Genomic DNA, 24,196 nt, shown 5'->3' on the forward strand with positions numbered 1-24,196 from the left:
AGATTATATTATAATTCAATCCGAATTCAATTCAGTTACGGTCGTCCAACAAAAGGTCCAATTCATAAAAAAAAAACTGTTTTGGGTCAACTTTTAAGTGCATTTATTTTCCTTTGTCTATTGGGCCTGTACTATAATTAATATCAATCTCCCAAACCATATGCGTAAATAATTAGTCACCAGATAATTCCATATCGTTTCGAGCGAGAATTTTTTTTTTTTTTTTTTTAGTTGTACAAATTTAATTGAACTGCATTTGTTCCGTGTTTCATACTTAATTGTCAAATAAATTATTAACATAATTCTGATTTGGAGTAGGTATGCTAAAAGTAATAACAGTTTGTTTCATCTCTGAGAGTTGGACTTGGTAGATTGTGTTATAAAACTAATCATTGAGATTGAGAAACACACAACAAACAAATGTACAATTAATGCTTACTATTTCTTATACTAATTAATTAATAATCTACTACCACCTAAAAGGTCTGAAACTCTAAATTTCAAGATAAAACTGAGAGCAATAGCGTATGAACTGAAATTATGGTCGGAAGAGGTATTTGCAAAAAGAGATACATACCTCACTAGATCTAAATGGGTGGTTCATAAACTGGATCGGGTAGAAAAAAGGAGAAATTTAAATGAAAATGAAAGGGTTCTAAGAATTCGACTCAAGGAACACATCTTTCATTTAGTTTCAATCACTGAATCCAAATGGAAACAGAGATCGGGTTGCAGGTGGCTACAACTGGGAGATAAAAATACTAAGTATTTCCATGCTTCTGCTAATGTGAGAAAAAACAACAATTTTATTACGAGTCTCAAAATTCAAGATGGCTTCAAAATTCAATCGGAGCTCCTGGAAGGAACAATTCTCAACTTCTATAAAGGCCTATTGGGAGAACGGGAACTTCAAAATCATCCATTCAACTTGTCAGGCCGAGTAGGGCTCGATATGACAGCCGAATTGGCGGGTTTGGATGACCCGATTTCAGCACAGGAGGTACAACAGGTCGTCATGCAGTTACCGAAGAATATGGCCAGTAGGCCTGATGGATTCTCTACTGAGTTCTATCAACATTTATGGGAAATCATTGCACCTGACCTCATGCAGGTGATAACGAGGGTTCAAATGGGAAGGATTGACATATCGAGCATAAACAGAGCAGCGGTAACCTTGATCAAGAAAAAACAAAACCCAGTGGAAATTGCGGACTTTAGACCCATTAGTGTGATAAACATTTCGGTTAAAATCATCACGAAGATCCTGGCTGATAGACTGCAACCACATTTAAAGGCTCTGGTTTCCAACAACCAGACGGCTTTTGTGAAAGAAAAATCAATTATCGAATCCTTCTTGGTGGATCGGGAATTCCTAAACTCATGTAGTAAAAGGAAGATTTCATCAATTCTCTTCAAGGTAGATTTTGCTAAGGCATTTGATACAACAAGTTGGACATTTCTAATTAACCTACTCATAGAGCGCAGTTTTCCGCCAAAATGGATATCAGCAGTACTTTTGATTCTAAGAACTTCATCATCAACGATATGCGTCAATGGAAACTTAACAGAATACTTCACCCACTCAAGAGGCTTGAGACAGGGGGATCCTCTCTCACCAATGTTGTTCATAATTGTCGCGGATTCCTTAAACTGGTTGATAAAAAACTCACTAAGTTTGATGCATCAACCCATTCATATCCCACTGAAACTCATACAGTATGCAGATGATACAATTATCATAGCCGAGGCACACCCGAAAACTCTTAAAATAATTGCTCTCATATTGGCAATTTACGAGAAGATTACGAGATTGAAGATCAATAGAATGAAAAGCGCCTTCGTTTCGATAGCTATCCCAAGCGACCTCAAGGAGGTAATTGAGAGAACTCTGGGATACCCCACAACAGAACTGCCGATTAAATATCTGGGACTTCCGCTTTCGGATAGAAAACCCAAGAGAAGTGACTTCCTTCCACTAATTGCGGTGGTCGAGGCTAGAGTAGCGAGCTGGAAATCGGCTCTTATGTCCTATGGAGGAAAGCTGATACTCATTAAATCGGTCTTATCAGCGGTTCCACTTCACTATATGCAGGCTCTGAAAATACCAAAATGGGTATTTCAGGCTATTGACGAAACTTTCTATGGAAGGGTCACCAGATGTGTAAACCGATCAATTGTTTAGTTAATTGAGAAAAAACTTGTGCGCTCAAGGAGAATGGAGGTTTGGGGATTATGGATTTAAAAACTCAAAATGATGCTCTTCTGACGAAATGGATCTGGATATGCCACTCGGATAGACAGGGTAATTGGGCCGCCACTTTGATGGACCTATATGGTATTCAAGATTTATCTGAGGAACCATTGCAACAACGATTTTCTTTCTTCCTCAAAGATCTTCAGCAACTATTACCATTCTATAGGGTCTCAACCAAGCAGGATCCAAATTCCCTACAACTCATGTGGAGATGGGAAGCAAGTGGTAAGTTCACAACAGCTTCCACATATAGGATGCTACACAACACGGGTATGATTTGCGGCTACCAAAAGAGATTATGGAAGATCAGGGCACCGCCTAAAGTGAAGGTTTTTCTATGGGTTCTATTACAGAACAAACTATTGACTAGAGGGGTACTCTTACGCAGAGGATGTCAAGTGCTTGGAGATTGTGTATTGTGTGGAGACACGGTAACAGAAACAGATGTGCACCTTTTCTGGGAATGTGCCTATACAGCTATATACTGGCGTATGCTTCTGACATCCTACAATGATCGACGACCGATAAATGCCAGGTCACATGTGCAACTATGGATAGCCATAGCTCGGCAATTGGATGAGGTCGGGAGGAGGACATGGGATACGGTTTGGTCGGTAGGGCTATGGGCTCTATGGCGCGAGAGGAATAATAGAATCTTTAGCTTGAGATCGAAAACTCAGGAAATACTAACGAGAGAAACGAGAGGCAATATTAGGCAATGGATTAACCACAGTTAGATGACGAGAATAATTGGTACAATGATAGACTAGTTGGTAGATGGAATTTGAGGTTTGTTTGAGATAATGTAATTAATTGTAATTAAGTTTCAAACTTTAAGCCCATTTGGGTTGTATAATTTTCCTTATCAATGAAAATCGCAAGATGGCAACTTGCCACCTTACCCTAAAAAAACTCTAAATTTATATAATGAATGGAGCGGTACTGGTACACCCTCAATCAGGCCTAGCCTTAAAATTGTGTTGAGTAGGAACGCTATATTGAAACTAACTTTATTACTCACTCAAACTATTCTTACAACTCTACTACTTAATTATCTAACCTCCAAGATTACACCCACTACTAATATTATCCTATATCTCCAAAATACTACAACACTCTTCTTAATATCTCTCTTACTTTCTTATTTTTCTTGGATTGCTTTCTTGCTTGGATGGTTCAAAGTGGAGACCAAGACCCCTATTTATACTTGCTCCATAAGAGCTAAAGAAACATCTAGATCTAAAATATTTTTGGCCTTTTCTAGATTTTCCTACATCTTACACTACAAGATATTTTATTTAATAGTTTCTAAACAATTCTTGATATCTTCATGAAAACTAATTTTGAGCTTGAGCTTGTTTGTAATTTGTTATATGTAGAAGTGGAGACATTGATCATAGGCCTTCAACAAATTGGTTCCATTAACTCAATTGAATTCACAACAGAATAACAACTTGACAGGCTAGCTTAGGGAACCTGTTTCACACACACACACATATATATATATATATGAGCCCGGCTAAATTGCTGCTGGTAGCATTTTAGCAGATGCTACCGAGGCTATATTTAACCGTGTGATGTTCAAACAACAAATCTAAACCGTTAGATGTTTAATCTATATTAAAATATACTTGGAGACCAAATTTTAGATTTTTTAGAATTTTTTTACTATTTATTAAGCTGGTTTGAAAACCGCTGTTTTCAATATTGCGGAAATTTACTGAAAACAACGGTTTTCAAACCAGCTTAATAAATAGTAAAAAAAAATTTCAAAATGATAAGAAAGAGAAAAAAATATAAAAATAAAAACCATTTGCTTCTTGAGAGGATGATTCCTTTTGCTTTTGCAACTCTGATGTGAGCCTTGCCACATCCTCTTGAGCTAATCTAAGGTCATACTCAGCAAGTGCCAATTTCGCCTCTGTCGATATTTTCTCCCCAAGCAAAGTCTGGGGATCTGCCACTGTAATTAACAGAAAAAGAATGTCTGATCTTCATCTGTTACAGTAAATTAGGAGGTTATTTTTGTGAGAGCAAATTAAGAAGTGATAATCACCTTTGGAGGTATTGAATCTCGCAATCTGATCAGGAGGGAAGGATTCAGAATCAGAGAAGAAAGTTTTGAGGCGAATTGCATGGTCATGGCGACCATCTTCTAGTAATTCATGTAACAGCTCGAACGCAGTCAATTGATAACCTTCTTCTAACAAAAAGTTAACGACGCAATTGCACATGGATGACCATTTTCCCTCTTCTTCAATTGATCCCTTTGCCATGTTAGTTTGAGTGTTAGTGCTCTACTCTTACACCATTCACCATTCGGTTTCGGTGGAGATCAGATCTGAGAAGCATACTTGGTGGTGTTGGTCGAAGGTTTAGTTTGATGGCGGATCTTATTTCGATTCCTTCCTGCGGGGGTCAATGGCAGGGGCATACGGGTTCAGATCCGATTCAGATTTATTACCCGCATTGCGAAACCTTACCACGAGTCTAGCTACAATGACCGGATGCGGATCGGATTCTGATTATCCGATTGCAATTGAATATGAATGGATCCTTATATGTTGTAATTGAACCCGGATCCGAATTCATTGACAGAAGGCCGAATTTGAAGGGGTTGAACTGGGCCCAATTAATAAAAAAACTGTTGTTGGGCCAACTTTTGAGTACATTTCGTTTCCTTTCCTTTGCCTATTGGGCCTGTGCTATAATATGAATCTCCTAAACCTAACCATATGCTTGTGTATTTACTCCAAATTTCGTACTTAATTGTCAAATAAATCATATGAGATAATTCTGATTTGTAGTAGGAATGCTAAAAGTAATAATAGTTTCATCTCACATAGTTGGAGTTGGAAGATTGGGAAATTTTTTATCCATAAAAATTATTAAATTCTAACATACGGAAATAAAAATAGTGTCTTGTTTTTAACAAATATAGAAAGATTTGACTCATTGAGTTCAATCTAAAATATATGGATCTGATTCAATGATCCAGATCCAAATATTATGTTTTTCTGAAATCATCTCTGGACCTGAGCTTGATTCTTATCTAATCAGACGGTTCGAATCCAAACTAAAAAAAAAAAAAGTAACATGGATCTGAATTATTGAATTTGATCTATAATATTTGGATTGGACTTAATGAATCAGATCTTTCTATGTTTATTGAAAACGAAGCACTATTTCTATTTCTGTACGTTTGATTTTAATAATTTCGAAAAATTATGTTTGATTTTAAAAATTCCGAAAAATTATGTTATAAAACAAATCATTGAGATTGAGAAACACACGTACAATTAATGCGTACTATCTCTTATATTAATTAATTAATAAATCTACTACCTATATAGGTACCTAAAAGGTCTTGAATTATAAATTTATATCAAGTAAAAAAAAAAAATTTAATTTATATAATTAATGGAGAGGTACTGGTACACCTTTCATGGAAATAAACCTGTTATTCTAAATTCAACCTTTTATTTTTTTGAATTGTACGAATCTCTATAAAAATTAATTTTTATGCACGAATCTTAAAATAAATAAACGGTTGAATTTACAATAACAGAGTCCCTACAATTCTTTAGAATCGCAGCAGATTTATTTCCGACCCTCTTTCAGGCCTAGCCTTAAAATTGGTTACATTAACTGAATTGAATTCACAACAGAATAACAACTTGACAGATTAGCTTAGGGGACCTGTTTCACATATATATTAATATATTATGATGAAATGGAGGGATCCAGTTAAACGAATAAGTGTGAAATATTAGCGTCACTGTCTTAAATGCTATATATATATATATATATATAGAGGAGGGTTCAAATGCCTCCATGTTTTTGTGCCTCCATCATGTCTCCATCTCTCTCCATCATTTTCAAAGTTCAAACAGTCGATCCGAACCGCTCAATCTAACCTTCATACTAAAATATGTTTGGAGACCAAATTTTATATTTTTAGGAATTTTTTTTACTATTTTCTTAGATAGGTACAAAATCAGTAAATCTGAACCATCTAAAAACAGTATTTTTTTACCTATCTAAAAAAATAGTAAAAAAATTCCTAAAAATATAAAATTTGGTCTCCAAACATATTTTAGTATGGAGGTTAGGTTGAGCGGTTCAGATTGACTGTTTGAACTTTGAAAATAATGGAGAGAGATGGAGACATGATGGAGGCACAAAAACATGGAGGCATTTGAACCCTCCTCATATATATATACTAGAGCTCACAAGGATCTATGACTTTTGCACACACTCATCTAGTGATTTTGTCTTACAAAAAGAAAAGGGGGGAATTTCATGTATACCCTTCCAAAACTTCAAAATTACGTATTTCCCTTCTAAACTTTGAAATTATGTATTTTCTGCCTCTAAACTTCCGAAACTCACAAATTTACCCATTTTATTGTCTTTTATATAAAAATTCATTTTAAATCTATAAAATACTCATTTTACCCTTCAATAAAAGCGTAAAAAATTTGTTATGAGTTTAATAAATGGTAAAATTAGTATTTTATAAATTTAAAATGAATTTTAATATAAAAGACAATAAAATGGGTAAATTTGTGAGTCTTGGAAATTTACAAAGAAATACGGTAATTTTAAACTTTAGATAGAGAAATATGTAATTTTGAGGTTTTTGAGGGGTATACGTGATATTCCTCCAAAAGAATATTAATTTCTAGTATGTCTTGAAACTTAAAATAAGTACAAATTAAGCTGGAGGTAGAAATGTGTTTCTTTCACCAAATTAATTTACAAACCTTTTAATTTTGACCACTTGATTTTATATTAAATTAATTCAAAAGTTTAAAAATTTTGAATGTAAACGTATCACTTGTAAGGTAAACAGATTTCAATGGTTCGAATTTGCTATTAAAGTCAATCTAATAAATTTTAAAATTGAATTCACAATGATAATTAGTGATGAGTTTAAAAACACACACTCTAGTTCTACTCCAATATATGACATATGATACCGAAATTTTTATTTCTAGCATTTTCCCAAAAAATAAACCATAAAACTCTCTTTTTTGAGGAATTCGACTTCTACAACGGCTGTTGAACACCGATGTGGCCCCAAATACTGATGTTCGCACTATGTCGATGTATCCCCAAACAGGGTCCACACACGTATTTTGTGGCCCAATTTTTTCCTCTCTTTTTTCTTCCGAAGAATTAAACTTTCAAATTCATTTTTTGCTTTGAGAATGGGGTTGATATATATCGGAGGATGCGAATTCCAAGAGACATCAGCATATTTCTTTAGACCAAAAAAGAAAAAGAATAAAGATGGAGTCACAGAACACCGGTGTGGATTCTTGTCTGAGGTCGCATCGGCATAGTGCGTATCTCAGTCTTTGAGTTCGCACCGTGTTCTGCGACTACAAATAGAAGTTGAATTTTCAAAAAAATTGAAATTTTTTTATTTATCTTTTTTTTTCAGAAAATGGTACAGATAACAATTTCCGCATATATATGACATGAAATTCTTGATCTGAAGTGACTATACCTACATAGGGTCCGAATACCCTAAAGTAACCAAATCTTTGGATTTTGTATCAGGACCGTCCGATTCAAATTCCTCGCTCAATATTTCTTCATCATTCAAATTCATCTCTCATAATATATGTGCTCCACTTCAGATAGTTTATCACAGATTCGAATCGGACGGTTCCGATCCAAAATCCAAATATTGGATTACTTCACTGAATCTGAATTATGTATGTATCAAGGAATTGTTTACAACAGCGGATAACGTACGCTTACAACATGATCATTTTTTTCTCTATCTTTTTAGAAATTTTCAGCGTATATATTTTTAGTTATCTCTCATCCTTATTAAGGAACTTAATATCTAGATCCTGCAAGGGTCCTGATTTACTGTTTTTTTTTTAAGGATGCTCAACCGTTGAATTTCCAGATCGCACATAGACAAATTTTCCAAATTATGCGTTTCAACACTTAAGCATGCACTGGTCGCACCGCATATGATCCCAGCGCCCATAGACCGCGCACCGCACCCGTGGACCGCGCCTCTGAACTACGCACGGCGCCTGTGGATCGAGTTCGTGCACCGCGCACCCTTTTTTCTGCTGAAGGCGGGATTCGAACCAAGTTGGGTTCTGTTGGTGCCAAAATTATTACCACTGCACTAGAATTCACATGTGTTATCTTGTAGATAAATATAGTATTTAACTATTTTTCTCTACAAATTTGATTTAAATTATAATTATATAAATATCATATATAAAATAATGAAAAAATATATATATTAATAGCCGTATCGTATCCTTCATTTTTGAAAATTGCCGTATCGCCGTATCCGTATCGTATCAGTATTATTATTGCTTTGAGATTTGTACAGCACGTATTTGAACGATTGATTTTCAAAAAGGTCACGCAAACAATTTTACACTCGTAACAAATACCTTAATCAGATTTCGCATGATATGAGAACCAAATCCTTGAACAGACTGCTTGACTCCCTGTAGCTGCTTTACCAGTTTCTGTCTTTGCCAGTTGCATCTGAAACGCTTGATCTTCTTCATTTTATAATATTTTATAATGAAATAATTTGTTTCCGTTGCAACGTACGGGTACGATGCTAGTATATATTTTATGTATAAAATGTTCAACAATTAAGTCTCAAATATCCAATCTCATATTATGCTCCATCTCTTTCGAATAATTGAGCTTCAAATTTACAAAAGAAAAAAAAGAATAAGGTACAGTAGAACGAAAGGTCAGTATATATATATGGTTGCTGATGTTGGGTGTGCTGTGTTGAGACTATTCAAAAGCACTTTGATTTTTTGGGGGAGAACTCTGTATGTTTTTTTATATAATGGGAAGGCATTTGTGCCAAAAATTTTATTAATATAAAAAACTATTAAATTTCAATATCTATACTATGTTTGATAAGTTTCCGAAAACTATTCAAACTGCAGATTTATTTTTCTATTTTAGGCCGAATTATCACAAATTTATTTTTTGATTTTGGAATTTCAGAATCGGGAAATAAATTTCTGGTTTTGGTTTTTGAATTCCATAACCGGATATATATATCTGGTTTTAAGTAATTTTCAAATTAAACAAAAAATGTTATAATTTATTTATTTTTTTATATTGAAATATTAGAAATATTTTATTTATAAATTATAACAATTTTCTAATATTAGAAAATGTCAAAAAATATTTCTAATATTTAAATTAAAAAAATTATAGCATTTTGGTTTAATTAAAAATAAAAAACTTAAAACCGGAAATATATTTTCCGGTTTTGGAATTCAAAAACCAAAACCGGAAATTTATTATCCGGTTCTGGAATCCCAAAACCAAGAAATAAATTTCCGGTAATTCGGCCTAAAATCGGAAAATAAATCTGCAGTTTGGTCAATTTTCAAAATCTTGTCAAACATAGTGAAGATTTTGACATTTAATATTTTTTTTTGGAATATTAATAAAAATTTCGGGCATTTATGCCTATTTTTCTTTTTTTGTAAAAAAGAACGAAAGGAATAATTACTCTTTGATCCTAGCAAATTAAATTGCTCTTCGAAGTAACGGACATTAATTATTTGTTAAACTATATACCAAACCTGAGCTCATTTACTATATTATAAGAGAAACTATGTTAATTTGTAGATACTAACAAATAGCTAGTCACTCTAGCAATGAATTTTCATATCATAAAAAGGTAAATAAAGAATGGAACTTATATGTACCTGTCCACATTGTGCAAAGCAAAAGCATTGCACCATTTGGTTGCTTTTGCCATTATATGCTGCACCTCTTTGGAATAATAAAACTTCAAATTTACATAAGAGAAGAGCAAATCAAAAAGAAAAAGGTACAACATAAAGAAAGGAATTTTTATTTTTCAAAAGTCAGTGATTTTAAATGTCTACTGATAATTTTATTGATAGAAAAATATTTACAATGAGTCATATGACTGTTATTCCTATATCTACTCTTTTATTCTCGTAAAATTCTCTAAACTACTATTATATTAGAATTCTATTTATATACACTCTCAATTATAATTATATTTATACACAATCTTAATTACTTTAATATCTTAATTCCCATTTCGCTCTATGACTGGATCCGCTTCTTCGATCGTTGCTGCGCTCCAACAACGATCGGATCTACTCACTGTCACACTCTAATCGAGATGTTAATCACTCTAATATTTTAAATGTCATCTCGCTCCATGACCGAATCTGCTTCTTTGACCATCGCCACGCTCCAACGACAACCGAATCTACTCATTGTCATGCTCCAATCGAGATGTGGACTCTACACTTCAAACTTCGACGATACCACACTCTCAGCTCCGGTCCCTCCTCTCTCTCATTCTCTTCTCCACTTAAAAAGGTAGAATCGAGAGAAATTAGAGGTGTTGTGTCAAGAAAAAGGACTACAAGAAGTGGAAAGAGTGGAGTTGGTTCGGAGGAGGGGGAGTCCACGTATTTTGCATTAACTCAAAAAGAAGAAGAATTTTTTGAGTTTATTCACTAGTAGAAAAACAGAAATCAGGATCGGTTATATACGCATATCAGTATCGGAATACAACCGATCCTGATCGGGGCAATACTAATACCTCAGAAATCTGGGTCGGTTGCTTAATAGAACCGATCCTAATTCAAAAAAAAAAAAAACTTTTAGGATCGGTTATTTTAAACAATCGATCCTGATTACTACTATTAGGATTGGTTGTGAGTTCTTTGTTAATAAATCTAAAATTAACAGTGAAGCTTACTGAGCGGAGAAGATGAGGCGAGAGGGAGAGATGGAGACAGAGAGAGAGAAACACAGAGGAGAGGGAGAGACGGAGACAGAGAAAGAGAGAGACACGGAGGAGAGGGATGAGTTGAGACTAAAATAGTTTGGCTAAGTACAGAGGCGCGAAACAAAAATAAAGGGATGAGTTGAGACTCAAATATTTTGGATAAGTACAGAGGCGTGAAACGAAAATAAACCCTAGCGCTACATAAGCATTAGGATCGGTTAATTCCAAAAAACTGATCCTGATACTATCAGGATCGGTTATTATAACTGATCTTAATTCAAAAAAAATAAAATAGTTAGGATCGGTTATTTTAAACAACCGATCCTAATAGTAGTAATCTGGATCGGTTATTTAAAATAACCGATCCTAATTCTAAAATAAAAAAAACTTTTAGGTTTGGTTATTCTAAACAACCGATCCTAAAAGTTTTTTTTTAGAATTAGGATCGGTTATTTTAAACAACCGAACCTAATAGTAGTAATCTGGATCGGTTATTTAAAATAACCGATTCTAATTCTAAAAAAAAAAACTTTTACGATCGGTTATTTTAAACAACCAATCCTAATATGTGTTACATTAGAATCGGTTGTTTGTAAAAACCGATCCTGATAGTATCAGGATCGGTTCTAACAAAAAACCGATCCTAATAGTTCATAAATTAAGATCGGTTGACCATAAAACCCGATCTGAATAGTTTTTAGAATCGGTTTTTTTTAAGAAAACTAATCCAGATAGATATTAGGATCAGTTGTTTCATATAGCCAATCCAGATAGGCTGATCCTGATTCTAGTTTTTCCACTAGTGATTGCATCTCAGTCGTCTGATCAGGATCAGAGCCAATCTAACCCACACCTATAACGCCTGGGGCCCTCTAATATTCTATGTATAAATTGATCAACAATTAAGCGTCAAATATCCAATCCCATATTATGCTCCATCTCTTTCGAATAATTGAGCTTCAAATTTACAAAAGAGAAAAGAAAAAAGAAAAAGAAAAAGAAAAAGGTACAACAGAATGAAAGGAATAATTACTCTTTCATTGTAGCAAAATTGCTCTTCGAAGTAACGAACATTAATTATTGAGTGAGGCCATGCTACTTTGCAATGTGCGGATCGTTTCGTGTATTGGATTTATCAATCCGAACAGCTCAACATTATTATCGTATGAAAATATACATGGAGACCAAATTTTATATTTTTTTTTGGGATTTTTTAACTATTGTTGGTAGGTATAGAAAATCACTACTTTGGATGGTCTAGAACTTTTAGATCAAGTGATTTTTTAATTGTCTAGTAAAAAAAGTTTCAAAAAATATAAAATTTGGTCTCCAAGTATATTTTCATATGATAATAATGTTGAGCGGTTCGGATCGACTATTTAAACTTTGAAAAGATATGAATCCAATTAATGCACGTAACGATCCGTACATTTCAAAGTAACATAGGCTCACTCTTAATTATTTGTTAAATTATACCAACCTAAGCTCATTTAATATATGATTTCAATATAATCAAATTAATAACTCTGGATATCTTACGGAATTAATGATCAAATATATCATAACATTAATGTACTAATTAAAGACCCAGCCAAGAAAACTACGCAAGTTTTAGATAATAGCAAAATATATATATATACTCTCTGAACTAACGAACATTATTTGTTTAAATTATATCAAACCTGAGCTAATTTAATAAATAATTTCAATACAATCAAAACAATAGCTCTAGAAATCTTTCGGAATTATTGATAAAATATTATTATAACATTGCTGTAATAAAAGCCGAAATTTTTAAAATTACCATTTTATAAAAAATGTTAAACCAAAACACCAGTTCTGGCTGTTTTTTACAAAAATCGCATGGCCGCTTGCCCTGGAAGCGGCCACATGGAGCTTGGCCGCTTTGGAGGGAAGCGGGCACCTATTATGGGCCGCTTTGGGGGCCAGCGGCCACTGTTCATTTTTTTTTTTTTTTTTTTTTTTACAGAATTTTATTTTTATTGTTTGTATTAAAATATTAGAAATGTTGAACATATTTCTTTGAAAATAGATGAAATACAATATAATTTGATTTATTAGAAAGACTGCAACAAATAACGCGGATCAATATTTTTCAGGCCGGATTTTTCGCGGTTGTAAGAAAAATTAATATATTTCTTTATGTGTTATTGGAAAATAATAAAAATACTTAGATTCTGAGTTATTGATCCCGGTTCAAAATTCACTTCTAGGTAATCCAGAAAATATTATGATCCTTCTAGTACATTTAATTTTTAAAAAGTTGTATCTATTTTTAGAATTATTTTTAATATGAAAGTAATTTAGTATGGACAAATCAGGTTGTGACACATCATAATTATGATAAATTGGACCATCTAAATTGTGACGCATCATAACATATGCAAAAAAAGGTTTGCACGCCCATGCAATTGAGCCATCTAAAGTGTATTTACTTTCCTCTTAATGTGTAACACTTGGAAGTTCGGAACCTTTGATGACAAAAACAGAAATAGACAGGTTTGCATCAACTTTATACGAGCGTGCCAATTTGCACTCACTGGTGGTTGCTTAATTGGTTTCTAGTCTATTCAGCTTTTAACCGAATTAGAAAACTTTGAACTAATTGTTTCAGTTTTTTTTTTTTTTTTTTTTTTTTTTTTTGAAATGAACTAGTTTGGTTCAATTTTTAATCTATTTCGGTTTTTCTATTAATTGGTTCGATTAATATTATGATCCTTCTAGTTCGAAATGAACTAGTTTCGGTTTTTCTATTAAGGATCATAATGCACTAGAAGGATCATAATATTTTTAAAAATAGATATAACTTTTTATAAATTAAATGTATTAGAAAGATCACAATATTTTCTGGATTACCTAGAAGTGACTTTTGAACCGGGATCAATAACTCAAAATCTAAGTATTTTTATTATTTTCCAATAACACATAAAGAAATATATTAATTTTTCTTACAGCCGCGAAAAATCCGGCCTGAAAAATATTGATCCGGTTATTTGTTGCAGTCTTTCTAATAAATCAAATTATATTGTATTTCATCTATTTTCAAAGAAATATGTTCAACATTTCTAATATTTTAATACAAACAATAAAAATAAAATTCTGTTAAAAAAAAAAAAAAAAAAAAAAAAAAAAAAAAAAAAAATGAACAGTGGCCGCTGGCCCCCAAAGCGGCCCATAATAGGTGCCCGCTTCCCTCCAAAGCGGCCAAGCTCCATGTGGCCGCTTCCAGGGCAAGCGGCCATGCGATTTTTGTAAAAAACAGCCAGAACTGGTGTTTTGGTTTAACATTTTTTATAAAATGGTATATTTAAAAATTTCGGTAATAAAAGACCCAGCCAAGAAAAACTATGTTTGTAAATACTAACAAATGGCTAGTCGCTCCGATTTTTTTTAAAATACTCAAAAAAAATTATTTTATTAAAAATAACCAGGTTCTGAGTGGAATTTTAAAAATACCCAGGCCGCATATTTTTTCCGCGTCCCGGAATTTTTATTCCAGGCCGCAGAAAAAATTCTCGACCCGAATTTTTTTTTTTAATTCCGAGCGCGGATTTTTTCCGTGGCCCGGATATTTTTTTTTAGAGTTTGGAGAAAGAAAATATTGTTTTTTCGGCCCAACTTTGCACCTTTGGTTAACATATCAAAACACCTTCAAAAGTCATGAAAATTTACCGACATGCAGTCTTGACTTCATAGAATAAGACTGTGAAGTTTCATACAAAATCTCAAAACAGATCGTGAGATATCGGCTCTCAAAAATTGCCCGAACTGCTAAAGGAGTGCTTCTGAGCCCAAATTTGCACCTCTTATTAACATATCAAAATACCTTCAAAAATCATGAAAATTTACCGACATGCATTCTTGACTTCATAGAACAAGACTGTGAAGCTTCATACAAAATCTCAAAACATATCGTGAGATAATGAAACATAACAAAACTGAAAACTCAAACATAATAAAACATATAATAAGAAGATAATAAACCTGAACATAACAAATCAAAACTCAAACATAACAAAACTGAACTCTCTCTGAAGGAATGCTTCTGAGCCCAAATTTGCACCTTTGATTAACATATTAAAAAAACTTTAAAAATCATGAAGCACTCCTTTAGCAGTTCGGGCAATTTTTGAGAGCCGATATCTCACTATCTGTTTTGAGATTTTGTATGAAACTTCACAGTCTTGTTCTATGAAGTCAAGAATGCATGTCGGTAAATTTTCATGATTTTTGAAAGTGTTTTGATATGTTAATCAAAAGTGCAAATTTGGGCCAAAAAAAAACAATATTTTCTTTCTCCAAACTCTAAAAAAAAAAAAATCCGGGCCACTGAAAAAATCCGCGCTCGGAATAAAAAATAAAAAAAAAATTCGGATCGCGAATTTTTTCCGCGACGCGGAATAAAAATTCCGAGGCGCGGAAAAAATCTGCAGCCTGGGTATTTTTAAAGTTCCACTCAGAACCTGGTTATTTTTAATAAAATAATTTTTTTTGGATATTTTTAAAAAAATCGGCTAGTCGCTGAAGCAATGAATTTTCATATCATCAAAAAAGTAAATAAAGAATGAAATCTATAGATGTCTGCTCAAAGCAAAAGCATTGCAACATTTGGTTGTATTGCCATTATATATGCTCCACCTCTTTGGAATAATAAAGCTTCAAATACAAAATATATATATATATATATATATATATGAAAAGGAAAAGGTACAACAGAAAGAAACGAATAAGTTTTTTTTGCTTTCATAATTTGTTGCTTTAAAAAAAAAAACCAATTTGCTCCCAGCCCCATCACCGACTAATTCAACCACCCCAAGAAAGGAATAATTAATCTAATCTCTCTTTGTTCTCAATCCACATTCTCCAACTATCCTCATTGTAATCTCTCTTTCTCCCGAGCTCTAGCTGTAGCTCTCGTCCATAACAAAAATGGTGATGATACTCGATGCCTTCCTGTCAAAGTTTAGTGAGCTTCTCGTGGAAATGACACAGGATGAGATGGGCATGCTGTTGGGCATCCCTGGCCAGATCGAGAAGCTCAACAAGACTGTTGGTGACATACAATGCGTCCTAGCCGATGCTGAGAGAAAGCAGAGCAAGGGCAGTGCCATAGAGCGCTGGCTTAGGCAGCTCAAGGATGTCTTGTACGATGCCGATGATGTCATTGACCTCTGTCAGATCAAGGCAAAGGAGCGCCTTGCTGCCTCCAGTTCCCATTCCTCAACAAATGCTCTCTTTGGCTGCCATTTGCTGTCTTGCTTCCGCAATCCTTTATTTGCTCACGAGATCGGTAACAAAATCAAAGATATAAATTCGAGGCTACAAGAGATTGCCAAGGGTAAGGCTGCTCTGGGTTTGACCGAAACACAAATGATCTTTTCTAGGCATTTCGTTCGAGGTAGCCGAGTGGACTCGATCATCAGCCAGAAGACTGATCCCGCAGTTGTGCTAACTGATATTATTGGAGAAAAGATTGAACATGATACTGAGCTACTAGTGAAGTGGCTAACTGAAGAAGAGAATGATGTGAGAGAAAACATTGTTGTTACTGCTATTGTGGGGATGGGAGGAATTGGAAAGACCACTTTAGCCAAAAGTATCTTTAATGATCAGAGAATTCGAGAGGAATTCCAGTTAAAAATTTGGGTATGCATCTCAAAGGAGGTGAACGGAGTAGAAGTGCTGAAGTGTATGATACGGGAGGCAGGAGGTGAGCACGGTGCCGCTCAAGAAAGATCAGAGTTGGTGCCTTTACTTGAGAGAACCATTCAGAAGAAAAAGGCCCTGCTTGTTCTCGATGATGTTTGGGAAGAGAGTCGAGCAGTTTGGGATAACCTATTGCGTGCTCCCATGAGTGGTGCAGCGCATGGGAGTAGGTTACTAGTCACCACTCGAGATGAAAGAGTTGCGAATGTAATGAGGGCATCAAGATCTCATCAGGTCAATAAGTTATCTGACATGGATGGCTGGTCATTGTTAATTAAACAGGTATCACTCGAAATTATGATGATTTTTACAATTTACTCCTAATTTGAATTAACATTAGATGGGTTAACCTGCTATTATTTTCTATATTTTTTTTTCTTGACTTACTGTTGTCTGAACTAGAGAGCAGCATCTAGCTTAATTAAAAATGTAGTTCTACATCTACTTGATGAAAAAGAAATGCAGTAGATGTAGCATTTTAAAAATGTGCATACGATCATGGCCAACTAAATTAGATTGTTCATTTACTGTATAATTGTAAACTTTCTACCTTAAATTTTCTAATATGAATGGCATTAATTTTGAATGCAAATTGGAAACTCCTAATTTTAAAATTTTGAATGCAAGTATACCAATGACATTAATTAATTTTCTACCAAAAGTTGTTCATTTTTTAATATGAAGTTACTAATTTCATGTGTGTATAATTATTTGGTAGGTCGCGCCAAACGGGATTGAGAGCGAGATTCAAGATTTCAAGGAAATTGGAATGCAAATTGTTGAAAAATGTGATGGTTTGCCTCTTGCCATCAAAAGCATAGGCGGTGTACTTCGCACAAAAGGCAACACGAGAGACAACTGGGAATCAATTCTTCGAAGCAATGTGTGGTCCATGGATGGGCTATCGGGAGATATCCATCGTGCATTCTATTTAAGCTACGAGGACCTTCAAGCACCTTTGAAACAATGCTTCATCTTTTGTTCCCTCTTTCCCGAAGATTGTGAGATCGTAAAACCAGATTTAATATATATGTGGCTAGCAGAAGGCTTTTTGCATGATAAGGGAGATATTTGGGAGTTGGGAGATTCGTATTACAAGGAGTTAATTATGAGAAATCTTTTGGAAAGTCTTCCTGGCTATAAGTCCTCGTGCAAAATGCATGACCTTTTGTGGTCTTTTGCCCGTCAATTGGGAAAAGATGAGAACTATGTCTTAGGGAAGGGACAAGTTTTATCCAAGTCTGACGGTTCACTGAAAGTAAGACGGTTATCAATAGAAGCATCTGAGGTAAATATTGAAGTAATTAAAAAGGAAATAGGGTTGAGAACATTAGTACATCGTGAAAAATCTGATTTTACACTTGATGATCTGTGTAAAACTGTTTGTAATCTACGTATTATAAATCTAAGCAATACCGGTATCTCAAGCCTACCAGATTCTTTGTTTGGCCTTGTGCATCTGAGATACTTGGATGTCGGTGCTTCAAAGTTAAGAAGTATTCCAAGTTCCATAGAAAATCTGAGAAATTTGGCATGTTTATGGTGTACAAACTGCACTGAGTTGTCGCAGGTCCCCGAAAGCATTTGTAATCTCCGAGAATTGAGGTGTCTTGGTTTTGAAATTACAAAGGTCGAGGCAATCCCAACGGGAATAAATAATCTAGAAAAGCTCAATGTTCTACATGGTTTCAAGCCATACAAGAATAATTTGGAGAGATTTAGTAGCCTAGATGGGTTAGAATCTCTATCTAAACTCATTCAACTTCGTTTAGAGGGCTTAGAGAGAGTATGTGATAGGAACATAGCAAAGAAGGCTAACCTTAGGAGCAAGAATCATTTGAAGCAACTATACCTCTATTACACTTTATTGAGCCCAATAGAACAACTTTCCCAAACTAATGAGAAAAAGATGGTAATTGAGGATGTTTTAAATGAGCTCTGTCCTCCAAGTTCTCTAGAAGAGTTTTCAATTGAATGTTACTTTGGTAGATGCCTTCCAAATTGGTTGAACTTGGGAGCAGCCCTTCCAAACCTTAACTATCTTGTTATTCATAATTGTGTTTGCCTTGAGGAGCTTGCTCCGTTAGGCCAACTTCCCAATTTGGTGTTTCTTCGAATAAAAGGTGTATATTCAGTCGTGAGTGTGGGAGAAGAGTTCTTGGGGAGGGATATCCAAAGCGAAGATGTAATAGCTATGAGTTGTCCTATCAAGCCCGCATTTCCCAAGTTGAGTGAACTAGAATTTTTGGGGCTGCCCAAATGGAAAGAGTGGTGGTGGAATATGGGCCAGCCAGCCATGACCAAGCTAAAAAACCTGGTAATTGAGGATTGTCCCCAGTTGAGATCTCTTCCGGAGGGTCTTTCGCACCATGCTATTTCCTTGGAGTCCCTACAAATTAATTGTGCCCAGAATCTAATTTTCGTGGAGAAACTCCCATCAATCAAAGAAATTCGTGTTTCTAACAATCTAATCCTGGAGAGATTTTCAAATTTACCCAGCATCTCTCATATTCTAATAAAAAAATGCCCAAACCTACAAACTTTGGAGGACCTGAAGGCATTACAAAGAATGGTTTTAATTGATTTTGAAATGGAAACCCTCCCAGAATACTTGGCAACTATAATGCTGCAAAAGCTAACAGTCGGGTGTAGTGAGGAGTTGTTGGTGAAGATTGCAAGCGAAGGAAGAAGTGGTTCTGAGTGGAGCATATTCAAACACATTCCCAATGTGACTATCTACTCACCGAATGAATCTTTATACGTTACTTACAAGAAGACACCATTCAGTTTCACCACCAATGCAGGCACAAGGTCAGTAGCTATTTAATAAGTTTTTATATTCAAGTACAAATAGCACCTATGGAACCCCATCAGTACCATACCAGTATGGTCTTGACTCTTGAGTTCTTTGTTTTTAGCCCCTTTCTAGTATGTTATGATTGCTGATTTTAATGAGGTTTCATTGAAAAGAGCAAAATCATTTCTGGCTGGTTATATCAAATTGCTTTCTGTCCTAAATTATCTGGTTATAAGAAATTATGGTGGCTGTCATCCAACAGTAATAAATTGGTAAATGTTCCATAAAAACTTAGAGATTGGTCCTTCTAAGCACCTTAGTTGATAACAATTAATTTGTATCCATGTAAATAAATATATATGACAAAAATGTGTTATTAGTATTATTTAATTATTACATTGCTTGCGTTCAGTTGAGGTATATATATATATATATATCGATCACTATCTAATATATGTATAACACATATATATATATGGATCACTATCTAATGTACGTATGTATAACATATATATATATATATATGGATCACTATCTAATTTATTTATAACGTACGTATATATATATATGGATCACTATCTAATTTATTTATAACGTACGTATATATATATGGATCACTATCTAATTTATTTATAACGTACGTATATATATATATGGATCACTATCTAATGTATATAACGATTCAGCAAATAAATTATTAATATATAGGACGAAGAAAAAACAGAAAATATTACTTTTAGAATCTTTCAAGCAGAGAATATTGCTTTTACATATATAACAAAGCATTAATTATTGCACAATATATATATAACAAGTATCAGAGCTATAAAACTAATTTATCATTTATTCATTTTCAAGATATATATATATGCAAAAAGAGCGGTGCTGAGGGTATAAAATAAACCATTCGGAAGGTGATTTTATGTAAATGGGTGTTTGTTTATTTTTAATTTTGTTATCTACTTTGGTCATGCTTGTTTTTTTTGTGGTTTATCCTTGCCTTTATCTTCTGATTGTTTTCTATTTTCTTTTCTTTTCCTTTTTTACCGTTACAGATAATTATATATCGTTCGAGTGAGAAAAGTATTTTTTTACGGTACAAATTTAAATTTTTTACATTACAAATTTAAATTTTTTACATGTAGACACATTACTCGTAAGGTAGATAGGTTTTAATAGTTCAGATTTATTATTTGAAGTCGATTTAACGGGTTTTAGACTTGAGTTCACCAAAGGACTTGATGAACTTAAGAACACCCTAATTCTACTCCGAATATTAAATTGGTACACTAACGGCTACTTTGTACTACAATCATTAATTGTATAATTGCATTATTTGAATGCGATCGAGTAATTTAATTAATCAGTTAGATATATAGATGATCGCCATTAATTGATATGATTGGTTACCGATCAACTTGTCACATACTTTACATGCGAAAAGCACTATTTATTCCTACGGGGCTATCGATCTAGCTATCACTAAAATGAAAAAAGCAGTATTTATTTATGTACGTGTGGCCTTCTATATGATTGATTCATTGTATCGGGCATAATGACAAATGAATAGTTCGGGTTCGGTTCGGCGGGATCAAAATTTTTTTATTCGGATATAATTTGAGTATAATTCGGGAATGATTTGGTACAATAAGGAAGCAAAATAAAATCCAAAAAACCCCAGTAAAAAAATAAGAAAAATTAAAAAAAGAAAGTCTTTTTTCTTCGCGTTTTTGTCGAGAATAATTCGTGATTCGCGTTTTATTCGGAGTTCAGTTCAGAAACGTCAAAAAATAAATAAAACGTGAATATATTGCGAGTCTTGTCGTATCGAGGAGAGCGAAAATCATGAGATTTTCAAGCTACGTTCTCTTTGCTTCGAGAATTTCAGTGGTAGTGACAAAATTTACATAAATAAATAAATACCAATTAATTGGCTGATTAGTTGGTGACAATAATCAAATTGTCATGAACATATTTGTTGGAAAGTAATTGTGTGAATAAAACTGAGTAATAGTTGATTTATCTGATTAATCATAAGTTTTATGTTAATACGGTCAATTAATGGTCTTTTTTATTATTATCTTTTTTGACAATTATTCTTTGTATACACTATACTTTGCTATTTTCCTTTTACAATTATTCTTTATATATATACATTATACTTTACCTTATTTTATATGCATATTTTCTAAATGACAATTTTATAAAATTTTATTAATTAACAAAGTAAATAAGTTAAAATAAATTTATTTTGATAAGTTTAATAAATTAAATTAATCATTTTTAATATATTATGAGTATATATATAACTTTAATGAAAATACAAAATTATCTATAAATTTTAATTAATTAACTGCATATTTATTAATTGTTTAATAATACTCTGTTCGTCTGACGTTTGCACCACTGCTAGCTTTTGATACAAGCAGCGTATATTGGTTCCACTAAAAAAAAAAAAGATTGTATATGTTGGAGGAAAGATGTACAACAGTACTGCTTTGACAATAAAATCATTTTTGTCTCTATCTTTTTTTAAATTTTCAACTTCTTATCATCCACCACATCGCATGATTTGATAAACGCTAATTTCATGTACTATATATATTTGGTTTATTCAATTTTAAAACCAGCTTTTCATCTACTGCAAAAGGTAATATTTTTTGTGTGAGAAATTTAAATGAAAAATCTCTCATAATATTAAAAATATTGTTGTACAACTTGATTTCAATTTTATTAAAAGTATATCTATTATTTAAAAAAAAATCTTGAAATTCTTCAATTTAATTCTATATAATTTATTATTTGGTGTACCAAGTATTATTATTTGAAATTGAGTAAATTATTGCTTCATGTTACATGTCACGTGAATAATGACTTCATTTTTTTTTTTAATTTACTTAAAATTCTTGGAATTTTTGTTATGAATTAATTACAATTTTGGTTTGAAATTTTGTATAAAAGTCTGATTGAAATTGTATTTGAAATGAACCATCAATGTTTCGCTGAATCTATAATCCTTTTCCATGAGAACTCGAGAGATAATTGACAAATGACCAGTGTTATCAATCAGACCGGATCTCAATCTGATAAATCTTTGAGTAAATGGTTTACTAATTAGACCGATGAATTGTTCTTGAGCTTGAGCTTTATTACATCTTTGAGTAAGTTTTTATGTTATTATTTTGGTAAGTGGTACTATTTGTTCTTCGAAAGTCATCTGTGCAGTTCTTGAGCTTGAGCTTTATTACATGCACCTTCTAGCATACTGCTTTGACTGACACATACAGCCCTTAAATCCTGATATGAAACTTTATTTTCAACTTTAAACTGGTTTGTATTTTTTATAGTGTCATCCTTATATATATTAAGCTTTCTTTTCAAATGAATATGATTCTATGATCGACTCTATCATTATGCCAAATATCTTTTACTATAATCACGTTTCAAAAAAAGAAAATATGACAGGGTAGTGGTCTAACATTGTGCGTTCTGTTTATGGTGATCTATTCGGGCACCCTTTTCATGTATTTAGTTGTTAATTACTACCGTTTAGTTTAGTAGCAAATTGGTCGTCCAATTGGTCTTGTCATAATTCTCCCTGTATAAGTGATTTAAACTATTAATTGTGTTCTCAACTGCTCAGTTTGACTAAGTTAACCCGAGAAGCACTAAGGTGTTCTCTTAATTCCTGCAACTGTAGGACAAATTAGTAGCACCAGTGTGCTCTCCTCATCCTCCTCATTCAATAATTGCAAGGAATCGATCAAAAGAGCCTAATTTCTCTGTTTCCATTTTCACTGTTGTTCTTTCCTTCTTATTCGCGAATCTCGTTTTTTGTTTTTTCTTTTCACAGACTAAGGAGGAAGGAGACTCTTTACTCAGAAGACTGGTGTTCCATGCGCCAGGAAGCAAATTCAAGAGGGTACATGAACTTAGAGTTCCGGAAGAGCCATAGCAGTGATATAATTGAGACATAAAAAAGGGGTCCCACCTGTCATATATGATGAGAGACATAGCAGTGAATTAATTAAAAGGGTATAATTGTCCTTTTATTTTATTTTTATTATTAATCAGTGTTTGTAATTGATATATTCATAGTATAGTTATGTTTAGATGGGAAAATAATTAATTTTAAAGTTTTGATGGAAAAATATCTAATTGAAGAAGTTATGACGGGTATATATCTAAATTTCTCTCAATTTTTTCTCCTAGAAACAATTTGAGACGTTGCTACAACATTTTAATTAAAAGTGAAAATATTTTTTTAGATAAACCAAATTTTATTCATAAATTAAATCTCATTGAGGCTCTTTTAATGATTTCATTTAGTTTTTTTAGTTACTTAATCTCGCTGAGCATCGGTTTCTTAGCAAGAATTAAAATCACCCCATGGAACTTCATTTTGCTCTAAATTTTATGGTCCATATTTGTCTGAAAACAGTAATTTTCAATAAATCTAAAAAAATAGTAAAAAAAATTCAAAAAATATAAAATTTGGTCTCCAAACACATATTAATATGGACAACAAGATGAACGGTTTGAATTTGTTATTTGGACTTTGAATCAAGTGATTTATAGTCCAATGTACAAAGAATACTATACATTGCAATGTACCATAGCT

The 24,196-nt window shown here is 33.2% G+C and overlaps 2 protein-coding genes across 2 annotated transcripts; one reads left to right on the top strand and one right to left on the bottom strand.

The window, feature by feature from the left end:
* Window positions 1-3,648: 3,648 nt before the first annotated feature.
* Window positions 3,649-4,739, bottom strand: LOC144548511 (uncharacterized). The gene is made up of 3 exons (XM_078297202.1): window positions 4,311-4,739; window positions 4,065-4,217; window positions 3,649-3,656 (listed from the first exon to the last, which is right to left on the bottom strand). Exons 1-3 carry the CDS (start codon window positions 4,528-4,530, stop codon window positions 3,649-3,651), a joined length of 381 nt encoding a protein of 126 aa, XP_078153328.1. The 5' UTR covers window positions 4,531-4,739.
* Window positions 4,740-15,901: 11,162 nt separating this feature from the next.
* On the top strand, window positions 15,902-23,756 carry LOC144548432 (putative disease resistance protein RGA3). Its single transcript, XM_078297090.1, has 3 exons — window positions 15,902-17,060; window positions 17,497-19,589; window positions 23,429-23,756. Exons 1-3 carry the CDS (start codon window positions 16,002-16,004, stop codon window positions 23,550-23,552), a joined length of 3,276 nt encoding a protein of 1,091 aa, XP_078153216.1. The 5' UTR covers window positions 15,902-16,001; the 3' UTR covers window positions 23,553-23,756.
* The last annotated feature ends 440 nt before the right edge of the window (window positions 23,757-24,196 follow it).

This window comes from Carex rostrata, chromosome 33 (genome assembly GCF_964058835.1).
Source record: "Carex rostrata chromosome 33, lpCarRost1.2, whole genome shotgun sequence".
Taxonomy (NCBI): Eukaryota; Viridiplantae; Streptophyta; class Magnoliopsida; order Poales; family Cyperaceae; genus Carex; species Carex rostrata.